Source organism: Bos indicus x Bos taurus, chromosome 15 (assembly GCF_003369695.1).
Source record: "Bos indicus x Bos taurus breed Angus x Brahman F1 hybrid chromosome 15, Bos_hybrid_MaternalHap_v2.0, whole genome shotgun sequence".
Lineage (NCBI taxonomy): Eukaryota > Metazoa > Chordata > Mammalia > Artiodactyla > Bovidae > Bos > Bos indicus x Bos taurus.
The window spans coordinates 20,432,315-20,446,013 of NC_040090.1; the positions used below are offsets into that span (position 1 = coordinate 20,432,315).

Consider the following 13,699-nt stretch of genomic DNA (forward strand, 5'->3'; position numbering starts at 1 on the left):
CCTCCTCCAGGGGATCCTCCCAATCCAAGAATCAAACCAGGGTCTCCTGCATTGCAGGCGGATTCTTTACCAGCTGTGCTACCAGGGAAGCCAAGTGATATACATAAATCTACAAAATTACTTCAGAGAGTGATAATACAATGAAGAAAATAAAACTCTGTGATATAATACAGTGATGAGAAGTTACTCTACAGAGGGCAGTCAGAGAAGATCTTTTTGAGGTGGTAACATCTGGGTGAAGACCTACATGTCCAGAAGTAGAAGCAAAAACCTGTAAAGAAACTCCAGATAAAAAGAACAACCAGTGTGAAATTCCTAAGACACAAATAATCTTAGCATGTTTCAGGAACAGAAATAAGGCCCATGTGGCTGAAGGATGGTAGATGGAGCGGAATGATTAGGTTGGAGAATTAGCCAAGGCTCAGATCACTTACGACCTCAGAGGCCACCATAAGGACTCTGTATTTTCCTGAGTAACACAAGGAGGTTGTAAGCAGGGTAATGACATTACCTGACTTCTATGTTGAAATGTTAATTCTGCCTGTTAATAAACTCTATTATAGAAAGGCTAAAGTGGAAACAAGGAGGCAGCGCAACTGTCCATGTGGGAACACATACATATGGAGATCAAACCAGCAGGATTTACTGAGGGAGTGGATATGAAAGAAATGAATCATAGATGGCGCCAAACTCTTAGGCATGAGCTACAAAGTAAATGGCAGCATTATTTACAGAGGTGGGGAAGATTAAAGGAGAATGTGGTTGCGGGGTTAGGGCGATAGTCAGGTTTTAGATATATTATGTTTGAAATAGTTATTCAGTACCCAAATGGAGATGACAGGGAGATAGCTAGATATGAATCTAGAGATAGAGATTTGAAAATAATTTTGTATATATGACAACTTCACCAAGGGTGAGTAGAAAGAGAAGGATGGAACGCCAAGCTTCTTAGGCACTTCAGCATTTCAAAGCCAAGTAGACAGGCAAGAGTTGACTCATTGGAAAAGACTCTGATGCTGGGAGGGATTGGGGGCAGGAGGAGAAGGGGACGACAGAGGATGAGATGGCTGGATGGCATCACTGACTCGGTGGACGTGAGTCTGAGTGAACTCCGGGAGTTGGTGAGGGACAGGGAGGCCTGGCGTGCTGCAATTCATGGGGTCGCAAAGAGTCGGACACGACTGAGCAACTGATCTGATCTGAGGCAGCAAGTATATGATCCTGTAACCTTTCTCAATTACAAGTTTGTGTTTTTTTTTAATGAAGTATAGTTGATGTATAATGTAAGTTACAGGTACACAATACACTGATTCACTGTTTTTAAAGGTTACACTGCATTTATTGGATCACGTTCTTTAAGAGGCAGGACAGTGTCTCCTTCATTTCTGCAGTACCCTGTAGAACTTAGTAACAGAAACTTAGAGATGCTCAGTACATTTTAATGAGTGAATGAATTTGACATTGGACTTCTCAAGCTTTCACTGCAGAAATATACTTGATAAAGGCAACAGTGCCTTGCATATACTGGGCACACAAATATTTGTTTAATGAAAAAGAAAAATCCTGTGTTTTGCTATATACACATTAGTGCTCACACTGTTCCAGAGAGTATAACAAGGAAAGGAGGAAAGCAAGCAGCAGCCTGTACCTCCACGCTTCCTACCAATGACAATCACAAATGCCCTAACCCTTCATTCTGGTCCCGACTACAGAGTAGACAGGGAAGGTGGGGAATGGCACGAGAGACAGCAGCAAGGAACAAAGGGCTTCCAACTCCCATGCTAAAACAGAGTTCTGGTTTTCATGCCATAAATAAGTATTAATATTAAACAACAATTATATACCTAGCTCAGATGGTAAAGCGCCCGTCTGCAATGCAGGAGACCTGGGTTCAATCTCCGGGTTGGGAAGATCCCCTGGAGAAGGAAATGGCAGCCCACTCCAGTACTCTTGCCTGGAAAATCCCATGGACGGAGGAGCCTGGTAGGCTACAGTCCATGGGGTGGAAAAGAGTTAGACATGACTGAGAGATTCCACTTTAACTTTCATATGCCAGGCACTAGAGTACCATCTTCTCTGGCAGCTCAGTGGTAAAGAATCCACCTGCAGTGCAGGAGAGGCAGGATACACAGGTTCCCTAGGTTGGGAAGATCCTATGGAGAAGGAAATGGCAACCCACCCCAGTATTTCTGCCTGGGAAATCCCATGGACAGAGGCCCCTGGTGGGCTACAGCCCATGGGCTCACAAAGAGTCGGACACAACTTAGTGACTAAACAACAAAAAAGTTACATATCAGGTAGAGAGCAGTAGGCAAAACACAGTGTCCCTCAAAGAACTTCCATTCTAAAAAGGAAGGCATCTATTACATAAACAGTATACATGCGTGCTCAGTGGCTTCCGCTGTCTCCAACTCTTTGTGACCCTATGAACCGCAGCCCAACAGGCTCCTCTGTCCATGGGATTCTCCAGGCAAGAATACTGGAGTGGGTTGCCATTTCCTCCTCCAGGGGATCTTCCCAACCCAGGGATCATACTAGCATCCTTTCTGTCTCCTGCACTGCAGGTGGATTCTTTACCACTGAGCCACCTGGGAAACCCCACCTAAAAAGCATATAGGTATGTAATTACATTTCTAAGAATTTTGCTGAAACACAGTATGTATATACCATTGCACAGAACAACAGGGAGCAGAGGTCGAAAGGCAGGAGGTTTCTAACATGAAATACCTTAAGAAGTCAGGTTGGCTGTGGCGGATTCATTTCGATATTTGGCAAAACTAATACAATATTGTAAAGTTTAAAAATAAAATTAAAAAAAATGCAAAAAAAAACAACATTCATAAAACTTAAAAAAAAAAAAGTCAGGTTGGGAGATAGAAAAAGCGTGAGAGATAGGTGGAAGGGACAGGGTGTAGGAGAGCTTTAGGTAGAAAGCAATTTAGGATGACCCAAGCAATTTTAAATGGACCAGTAAATGCAGGACCATATACAACCCATTTCAGATTTTTAAAACCTTGACCTTAAGGTGTAGGAGTAGCAGTGGAAAGGTACTAAGCAAAGGAACAACATGATCAAACTGCTAGATCTGTGTTTTTAAAAACCACTCTGGGACTTCCCTGGTGGTCCAGTGGTTAAGACTCCACGCTTACAATGCAAGGGGTCAGGTTTGATAACTGGTGAGGGAACTGATCCCAAATACTGCAAGAAAGATCCCAAGTGCCACAACTAAGACCCGGCACAGCCAAAAATTAAATTAAGTTAAAATCACTCTGAATCTATGAACAGAACAAACTGAAGTGAGGGAGGCAGAGGAATGGACTGGGAATTTGGGGTTGGTTGATGCAAACCATTACATTTAGAATGGATAAATAACAAGGTACTATATCCAATCTCCTGGGATAAACCATAAGGGAAAAGAATATTTAAAAAAGAATGGAATGTATATATGTGTAAAACTGAGTCACTTTGCTATTCAGCAGAGATTGGCACAACACTGTAAATCAACCACGTGCTTGTGCTTAGGTGCTCGGCTGCATCTGACTTTTTTCAGCCCCATGGAGCCCGCCAGGCTCCTCTGTCCATGGGGATTCTCCAGGCAAGAGTACTGGAGTGGGTTGCCATGCCCTCCTCCAGGGGATCTTCCCAACCCAGGGATTGAACCCAGGTCTTCCACATTGCAGGCGGATTCTCTACCATCTGAGCCACCAGGGAACCCCAAATCAACTATACTTTCATTTAAAAAAAATAAAGGAATGAACTGAAGGAAGGAAAGGAAAGATTTAAGATTATTTAGTTATCCAAGAGAAAAATAATAGTGGCTTGGATCAGGCTGGAGCAGCAGAAACACCAAGTAGACAATTCCAAGACATTATTTAAGAGACGAAACAAAAGTCAGCAAGGTTTGGTGACAGAGCACGCACAACTCCCGGGTTCTGGCCTGAGCAACTAGATGGACAGAGGCGTGACTGAGAAAGGCTTCACTAGAGAAGCAGAGGTGGGGTGGATGGGGAAAGTATGAGCTCATCACTGATGATTCCTGCTACGTAGCCAATGAAAGCTCGAAGAGGTAGATGGATACGCAACTAGGTACTCAGGAGAGGTTTGGGCTTTAGATGTATATATGGGCATCTCTAGAGATGGTATTTTAAGTCATGGGCATGGATGTGATATCCTAGGACAAAGTGCAGAATGGACAAGAAATCCTATCAACCCCAAACCCTAAGGAAACAATATGTGGAGATTAGAAGAGTTAAGAACTAGTGAAGAACAGGAAAAAGCAGTAGCCCAGAGAGGAAAGAGGAAAGTCAGAAAGTACAGTGTTATGGAAATGAAAGGAAGTATGTTTCAATTAGGAAAAAAGATGGACAACAATGATAAAGAACACTGAAATAACGATATTAATGATGGTCAGGATTCCAGGCCAGTTATAAACGATCATTAACCCATTACATAGGCAGATTACAGTATCAGACTATCCAAGTAGTCCAGTTCAGTAATGAAACATGCCCAGGTTTAAATCCCTGCTCCACTACTTACTTGCTATGTGGCTGTAAGTTTATTAATCTCACTATGTCTCAGTTTCCAATTCTTAAAAAAGAAGGTATAAACAATGCCTACCTCAAAAGATTACTTTGAGGATTAAATAGTGTTTGCATTGATCACTTAAAACAGTAGCTAGCACAAATAAGTTGTCAGTAACTGACATTACTTACAATATTACAAATTACTTACAACATTGTTTCTATGGGAAATTACGAACAACAGAAGTTTGTTCCAAATAACCTTTCACTACTTTGCGATTGTCTCAACTCCTTACAAATTGTGATCTTTCAGGTCTTATCCCAAAAGCCTTGAGGAAAATGCTAGATTTAAAACTTACTCAAAATGTCCTTGGTTACCCCGGTGGCTCAGTGGTAAAGAATCTGCCTGCAATGCGGAGAACCTGGGTTCTATCCCTGGGTCCAGAAGATCCCCTGGAGGAGGGCATGGCAACCCACTCCAGTACTCTTGCCTGGAGAATCCCATGGACCTCATCTGGCAGGCTATCATCCATAGGGTGGCAAAGAGTTGGACAGGATTGAAGGAAGTGAGCGTGCACACAAAATGTCCTTAATACAGTAGCCGATCACTTCTGGAGAAACTAACCATTGTTTTGTTTTTTGGAAGGACAACCTATCACACTCATTACATTCACACTAAAATCAGGATGAATTTATAATTTATTTAGGAAATTCTAAAAACTGGTGGCAAAAAAGACTGTTTCAAGTCAAAAAGGCAAAACAAATATAATTTTATTTTAAAACAAAATATTTCTGTTTAGTCATCTTCTGGTGTATATTCAAATACCAACACAACATCTATCATAACTATGATGAAACGGCCTGTCTCTTCCTATTCTGTACAAAGACACAAATGTCAGGGAGAGAAAAGATGCAGGTCTGTAGCTTCCTGATGATCATCTTATATCCAAAAACATGTAAAGGTATTTAGAGTACCTAAAATAGCCCCACAAAGAACATTTCTAACCACATGGTGACAGATGAAGATATATGCTCATTTGGTCCCTAAAACTAAGAGGACAAATAAATGGAAATGTATATACAATCAGGTCTTATCCCTGAAATTTCCATGTACCCAGCAAGAAATATTTTAGAAACATTCAGAAATCTCTATACACTCTATTTAAAGTGAAATGCTAGAGTTTTCCCATTAGTTCTTTATTTTTCAATTGTTAAACCAATGGAAATACCTAGTATCTTGTGGAGCCATTATATCAAGAAAGTGTTATTTTGGAACTCATGAAAAAATGTTTACCGTGCTATTTCCTATCAGCTGATGAAAATGTTTCATTTTAGGACCAAGTAAAGACATAAAGTAGAATGTTAGATCCCATATCAGTAACAACTGAACGTCACTACCATCTGTTAGCTTCTGAATAGGTTATTGGAAACAAGGTGACAGACAGGCTAACTCCTTGCGGATAAGTATCCACATCACATCATCACAACCAGTATTCATTTGCACCTTCAAGAAAAACTGCCACAAGGGGGAACAAAAACATTCAACTGATACATGAATTATGAAACAGCTTTTCAAAATGTTATAAAAAATATGAATAGTCTTCTGAAAACACACAATACTTACAGACTTACAGGGCATATTTCAGATTCAGTATTTTTTATATAACTGAAGAGAGCACTCGCACAGAATAAAATGAGGTACAATTAAGAAGTGTGTGTAGCCCTGTACAGATGGCCTGATCCTAACACAAGATGTTAACAAAGCAAGTTCATGGGGGAGGGGGAAAGCCTGCATTTTCTATGCTATAATTTAGCTAACTCCACCCCCAAAATATATTTTAAGAGGGGAGGGGCTGAGCATTTAAGAATCAATCGTTTTCAATAAACAAAATAAATCCCTTTTAGATTATGTGTTCCAAATAAATCTACTTACTGTTTTCAAATGTGTTTGGGAAGTCATTCTTTGTTACTTTGATAAATAACATTTGGAAAATATGACAAGTAGATTTTAGTTTCTTGCCTCAGAAGTATTCTGCTAAAAGAAACAACAGAAATAACTAGATAGCATTTGTTTCATGTACCTAATAAAACATTTGTCATTTAAAACATAAACTATGCTGCATAAACACCTATCATTGTTCACTGAAGAGAAAGTAACTTTAATTAGTAAATTATGGTATATATGCAAAAGCTACTTGTAAAATGATAAGTCAAATTACCACCAAAAATAAATAAATAAAAGGGAAAAGTGCCAAACATTTTTCATGAACTCCTTAAACTGTATATAGTTCAAAGTTATGACTATTTCTGAGAGGTCTCAGCATTTAATTATTTAGCTCCACATTGTCACATCACATTATTATATTCTTAACCCCATCTCTTTTAAACAAAGGACATTAAATTTTCTATGAAAGCATATTTTCCTTTTCTTGAACGAATTTTTTCTCATTCTCTCAACAATCATCCCAAGGTACTATCTAAGACAAAGACCAGTTACTCTTCGCACATACTTTCCAAATCATGAACGTGCAACTTCTACAAAAGAAGAAAACCTAGAATACTGTAATATATATAAAGTAAAAAAAAAAAAAAAAAGTTCACTTCTGTTGTGACAATAATAAAAAAAATTTGATGAGATCATAAAGCCACGAAGCTTCCTGTTGGTAGCTGAGGATGAAGTCATTAGCAACCCAGGATTCCCTGGTCCTTGTAATCAGAAGCTGCACCTACCAGATTTCTGCATTGTTCGGCAGAGGTAGCTTTAAAACACCTCGCTCCCAAATCTTCCAAACCAAACCACGCCTTCCAGTTATCATTCAAATGGACCGTTTCACAGTGTAGCACTACGACACATTTCCCGCGAGCTTAAACATCTAGTAAGAGTCAACATTTTAGATTCCCTTGGTCATGCTGGAGCAAAGATGAACTCTTGAACCCCACGCTACATCATGAGCCGGGGCTTCAGAAACGAGATGGAGAAGCATGCTTCGGTTCTTCAACCTTTACGGCCTTCACTGACCGCCCCCCTCCCTCCGGTTTCTTCCCAACTCTTAGTCACCCCAAAACACAGAAGGCAAAGAGAGATTCCTTACTTCCTGCTGTTGTTAAGAGGAGGACACCCAAGAGTAAGTTTGAACGCATGGAAGAAAAACAGCTTCATCTTGGCCACCACTGCGAACATATGTCACCCAGCCCAGGCGCAGCGTTCGCATCCCCGGGGCCCCCTGGCAGGCCCCCACGTCCCCGGGATTCTCCAGCAGCACAGACCACCCCCCCGCCCCAGGTCCCCCAATGTCAGGGACTCGGCTCCGCGCCTCTTGCGCTCCCGCCTCCCCCACCCTCACGCTCACCGCCGGGGCCCCCAAGACCACATTGTCCGTCACAATACAATGGAATGTCACTGCCCCGAACTCCTCGGCGGCCCGCTTGGCCCCCCGGCACGAGTTCCGAGTTTCCCTGATCGCCGAGTTCAGCCAATAACCCAAACTTCACCATGTGGAAGCCCAGGACGCGGAGGTGACGGGGACCCACGACTCCCGCCCAAGCCTCCCTTTTACCCACGCTCCCCAGCTGCGAATCCCACATCGGGCGCCCCCACCCACCCCGAAACCACCTCACAGGAATTAGCAGCCGCTTCTCCCGGCAGGGTGAGGGCAACGAGACGAGCAGGGGGGGTTCCCCGCCGACCCGAACCCTCGGGGGGTGCTGCACGGGGGCGAAGGCCCCAAACGCATCCCCGGCTTTTCCGGGCCCGCCAGGACCCCCCGCCGCCCACTCTCCCTACCTGGCCTTGAGGCTGGGGCTGCTACCGCCGCTGCCGCTGCTGCTGGAGGCGGCGGCCGCGGCTCGGGGTTCGTAGGCCCAGGCGGGGGCGGGGGGTGGTGCGGCGGCGGCGCTGGAGGGGGCGGCGGGGGGCGCGGGCGGCGGCGGCGGCGGCGGGTCGGCGAAGCCGGAGGTCGCGTAGTTCCTGTCCATCGTGGGGGCGGCGGAGGGCGGGCGAGCTGCGGTGGGGGCTCCTCTAGGGCCCAGTGAGAGGGGGGCGGGAGGGGAGGGAGGGGGCGGGGGGAGGAAGAGGAGGCGGCGGCGGCGGAGGGAGCTGCCCCCTCACATGGCCGCAGGCGAGCGAGCGGAGGGCGCGCTGGCCGGTCTGTGCCGGGGGGAGCCGGGCCGCGGTGCGCCGCGAGGCCCCAGCTGGGCGTCAAGGGAGCGGCGGCATCCGTGGCCGGGACTCGCGGCGGCGGCGGCGGCGGTGGCTGCGCCCCATGTTGGTGGATTTCCCAGGATGCACCTCCCGCCCCCCCCCCCCACCTCCGCCCCGCGGCCTCGCCCCGCCTCCGCTCGGCGCCCCGCGCTCGCGGCTCGCGGGCCAGAGACCGCCTCCTCGTCCGCTGCTGCCGCCGCCGCCGCCTCTGGAAGCCCAGCCCGGGCGGAGAAGGCTTGAGGCCTGCCCGGCCCAGGCCAGCTCCGGGAATCGTAGGGGCGGCCGCCAGCCCTAGCCCGCGAGCCACGGACTTCCCGCCCCCGGCTGCTCCAGGGGAAGCCGTCGGCGCTCGCCGCGCCCCGCGTGGGAAGGGGCCGCGCCTGCCGGGCGTCCTCCGCGAGGGAGGGGGAAACTGAGCGGAAACCCGGCGCGGGGTGCTGCGGCGGGGGAGCCTTGTCAACGCTTTGCCTGGAGTTCGTTATTTGACCCTTCGAGTTATTTTGAGTGACTCAAATACTCAGTTCTCAGATCGCGACTCCTTTCCCTGCGCCTCGTCCCAAACCAGAAACAGCTGAGCAGACTGTTTTACAGTTCCGTTTACTCCCTTCCTGCCCAAAGCTTGCTGGGCTAGAGGACCCTTTTCCTGCTGTTAGGGGAGATTTATATTCAAAGAGATTCAAATTCAAACGTATTCTTTTCCAACCCTCGTTGAAAGGACCTTTCCCTGGGGGGCTCTTATTAACTGTCCCCACCCCCACCTTGGGGATTTTTCTCATTCTGGGTTTCAGAATCTTCTGTCCCGAGATGAATACTGCCCCTTCATTGATTAATACAGCCGCCATCTGGATGACTTTAATTACCATAAATTTAAACTCAGAGTGCACAAACTGTTGAAGTTTTTTGTTTGAGGCTTGGAACTTCAGCAGGACTGTATCCAAACGTCTCCTGTCCGGCGTCCAGGTTGTTTGGGGGAGGAGGGGAATTAAAGATTATTTGCGGTTCCCTATTGTATGTGAGAGTTGTTGTTTCTTCTAGTAACTTATGTGTAGTGAAACAAGAATCATAGAAACCACTATTTGGTCCTTAAGGCATAAAGTAAAAGTTAATAACAGTGAAGTTGATTGACCATCACCCTTTTAAAAAATCAATACAGGTTTAACACCTATTTATGTGCTTAGTACAGAAATCTGTCCCTCAAGATAAGCTTAACATGAAAGTTAAATCAGACAGGCATCGTAGAAGACAATAAATCTGATACATTAACTCTGATCACCATGCAAAAAGCAATTTAAACTTCAGTAATCCCTGGTTTTGGACCTGCTGTTCCTTCTGAGATTAATTTTGTCTTGGAAGATTCTGTTTTCCTCCTGGCGCCTACATCCTTTTGTTCCTATTCATTCCTTTTTTTGTAAGTCTTTCGTCACCTGTGCTGCCTGCAGTCCTGTCCCGGGGTGGGGAAGCGAGGAAGAGAGTAGTCGTTATTTACAAATGAATTCAAATGTGTGGACACAAGTGACTTTGCCGATTTTATGTTAATCCCAGTATGCATTTTCTGAGGACATCTTTGAAAAGTGGTTTTCTTTGGAGAAGGAATTTGCCAGATAATCTAAGACCCTGCAGAGAAGTAACAAATATTCCATACAACATTTATTTTTCTTACTTCTGACTGGAAATCTGTAATCTATATAAATAAAGCAAAGTTGTAAATATTTTTCTGAGCACTAAAGTTTTGTCTGTATGAAAAGTGGAGTGGCATGTTATAAATGTTTTATGGCAGTTTGATACTCACAACTGGTACTCAGAACTTATGCAGGCAATACCAAACAAGTGGCAATAAAACCTTTATAGTCCTTCACACCATTATGTAGTTTGTTTATGTCACATAAATCAGAGAAAAAATATTAAGGGAAAATTTTAGTATTTTAAAAATAATATTACTCTGTCACCATATGTGATGTTTCTTTGCCCATTAAGTGAAATTTAGTTTACCTTAAGTCAATGCAAGTATATTTCCGATGTTACAGCATGTCTACAAATAACATCATAAAACATCACAGTCTTTTTGGTAAAATTAATGATACTTTGGCCACCTCATCCGAACAGTTGAGTCTTTGGAAAAGACCCTGATGCTGGGAGGGATTGGGGGCAGGAGGAGAAGGGGACGAGAGAGGATGAGATGACTGGATGGCATCACCGACTCTATGGACACGGGTTTGGGTAAGCTCCAAGAGTTGGTGATGGACAGGGAGGCCTGGCGTGCTGCAATTCACCGGGTCACAAAGAGTCGGACCTGACTGAGCGACTGAACTGAACTGAGTGATATTACCTGAAGAATGTCGTCTTCCCTGCTGAAAACATACTCCCAACACTACAAACTTTTCATGTTATCTTTCAAATAATTCCCAACCCAGCTGTTTAAATCTGATCTGTTGCTCTTGTTGTTTAGTCTGTAAGTTTGTCCAACTCTTTTGCACCCCCATGAACTGTAGCTCACCAGGCTCTTCAGTCCATGGGATTTCCCAGGCAAGAATACTGGAGTGGGTAGCCATTTCCTTCTGCAGGGGATTTTCCTGACCCGGAGATCAAACCTGTGTCTCTTGCATTGAAGGCGGATTCTTTATCACTGAGCCACTGGGGAAGCCCTTTAAGTCTGATTTAGACAGCACTAAAAGGAAAAGGTCAGTTTTCATTCCAATCCCAAAGAAAGGCAATGCCAAAGAATGCTCAAACTACCGCACAATTGCACTCATCTCACACGCTAGTAAAGTAATGCTCAAAATTCTCCAAGTCAGGCTTCAGCAATATGTGAACCATGAACTTCCTGATGTTCAAGCTGGTTTTAGAAAAGGCAGAGGAACCAGAGATCAAATTGCCAACATCCGCTGGATCATGGAAAAAGCAAGAGAGTTCCAGAAAAACATCTATTTCTGCTTTATTGACTATGCCAAAGCCTTTGACCGTGTGGATCACAAGAAACTGTGGAAAATTCTGAAAGAGATGGGAATACCAGACCACCTGATCTGCCTCTTGAGAAATTTGTATGCAGGTCAGGAAACAACAGTTAGAACTAGACATGGAACAACAGACTGGTTCCAAATAGGAAGAGGAGTACGTCAAGGCTGTATATTGTCACCCTGCTTATTTAACTTCTATGCAGAGTACATCATGAGAAAAGCTGGGCTGGAAGAAGCACAAGCTGGAATCAAGATTGCCGGAGAAATATCAATAACCTCAGATATGTAGATGACACCACCCTTATGGCAGAAAGTGAAGAGGAACTCAGAAGCCTCTTGATGAAAGTGAAAGTGGAGAGTGAAAAAGTTGGCTTAAAGCTCAACATTCAGAAAACGAAGATCATGGCATCCGGTCCCATCACTTCATGGGAAATAGATGGGGAAACAGTGGAAACAGTGTCAGACTTTATTTTTCTGGGCTCCGAAATCACTACAGATGGTGACTGCAGCCATGAAATTAAAAGACGCTTACTCCTTGGAAGGAAAGTTATGACCAACCTAGATAGCATATTCAAAAGCAGAGACATTACTTTGCCAACAAAGGTTCGTCTAGTCAAGGCTATGGTTTTTCCAGTGGTCATGTATGGATGTGAGAGTCGGACTGTGAAGAAGGCTGAGCGCCAAAGAATTGATGCTTTTGAACTGTGATGTTGGAGAAGACTCTTGAGAGTCCCTTGGACTGCAAGGAGATCCAACCAGTCCATTCTGAAGGAGATCAGCCCTGGGATTCCTTTAGAAGGAATGATGTTAAAGCTGAAACTCCAGTACTTTGGCCACCTCATGTGAAGAGTTGACTCATTGGAAAAGACTCTGATGCTGGGAGAGATTAGGGGCAGGAGGAGAAGGGGACAACAGAGGATGAGATGGCTGGATGGCATCACTGACTCGATGGACGTGAGTCTGAGTGAACTCCAGGAGTTGGTGATGGACAGGGAGGCCTGGCGTGCTGCGATTCATGGGGTCGCAAAGAGTCGGACACGACTGAGCGACTGATCTGATCTGAAAAGTCAACAGTGAGCCTTGTTGTTCTTGTTTTAAATAAAAATATTCATTCCACTTTTTGCCTGTGGAATTTAAGATCCAGATCAACTGTTATGTCTTTCATGACATTTCCTCATCATTCCAAGGCAAAACCAATTGCTTCCTTTTCAGTTGCTCTATGGTGCCTATTGCATTTATTGTATTTAACGCTATCTTGTTGCATTATGATTAGTTGTATATCTGCTCCTTTCTCTCACAGATCATGAGTTCCTTAAAGGAAAGAGTTGTGTTTAATTCATCCTTCTATTCTCAGTACTTAGTGCTACACCTGACATTAGGCTCTAAATACATATTTATTGAATGAATAAATCCAAATACAATTTTTTAAATACCCATTCAGAAATTCCATTTAATCATTTACATACTCTTTTTCTGGAAACAAAGGCAACTTGGTTGCAAGATGAATTAAGATCCTACACTTAAAAGTCTTTCCTCCTCTCCCACCCACGTCTTCAATTCCTTCTGAGTTCTATTGTCTATAAGTTAGTGATGTCTCAGAAACTGTCCATGATGGACTTGATAAGTGGTGGTCCAGTGGTTAAGACTTTGTGCTCCCAATGTAGGGCATTAGGGTTCAATCCCTGGTCAGGGAACTAAAATCCCACATGCTGCAAGGCATGACCAAAGAAAAAAGTGTCCATGGACACTCTCCTCACATTTCCCACCTTCCTCCCATCCCATTAGAAAATCGCCATGTATTTAAACTGGTAGGAAGCTTAGAGTAGTTCATCACCTTCATTCTGCTGTTGAGGCTGAAGCCCAGGGTTCAGATTGTTTTAGGTTAATAGAGGCATTCAGTTGCGGGAGGAAGTAATGAAACTGTATCTCCACTGAGGCAGCCTTGTTTTTTTAGCTTGTGGGGAAATGCAGTGTTGGGGGTTGACATATTTGAAATGTAGTCAGTAAGTCCATATATTCTAATG

At 44.4% G+C, this 13,699-nt stretch overlaps 1 protein-coding gene across 4 annotated transcripts in view; it reads right to left on the reverse strand.

Annotated features, from left to right (window-relative positions):
* Window positions 1–8,544, reverse strand: part of QSER1 (glutamine and serine rich 1) — an 80,004-nt gene extending 71,460 nt beyond the window's left edge. For 2 of the 4 annotated variants that reach the window (XM_027562723.1, XM_027562726.1), the window contains exon 1: window positions 8,305–8,421. Coding sequence is in view for 1 of the 4 variants with exons in the window: in XM_027562724.1 (XP_027418525.1) it covers window positions 8,305–8,495 (191 nt within the window). In the remaining 3 variants the exon portion in view is untranslated. Of the gene's footprint in view, window positions 1–6,453; window positions 6,546–8,304 lie in introns of those variants that run through there. The other 2 variants (XM_027562724.1, XM_027562727.1) reach the window with 2 other exon arrangements.
* Between the last annotated feature and the right edge of the window lie 5,155 nt (window positions 8,545–13,699).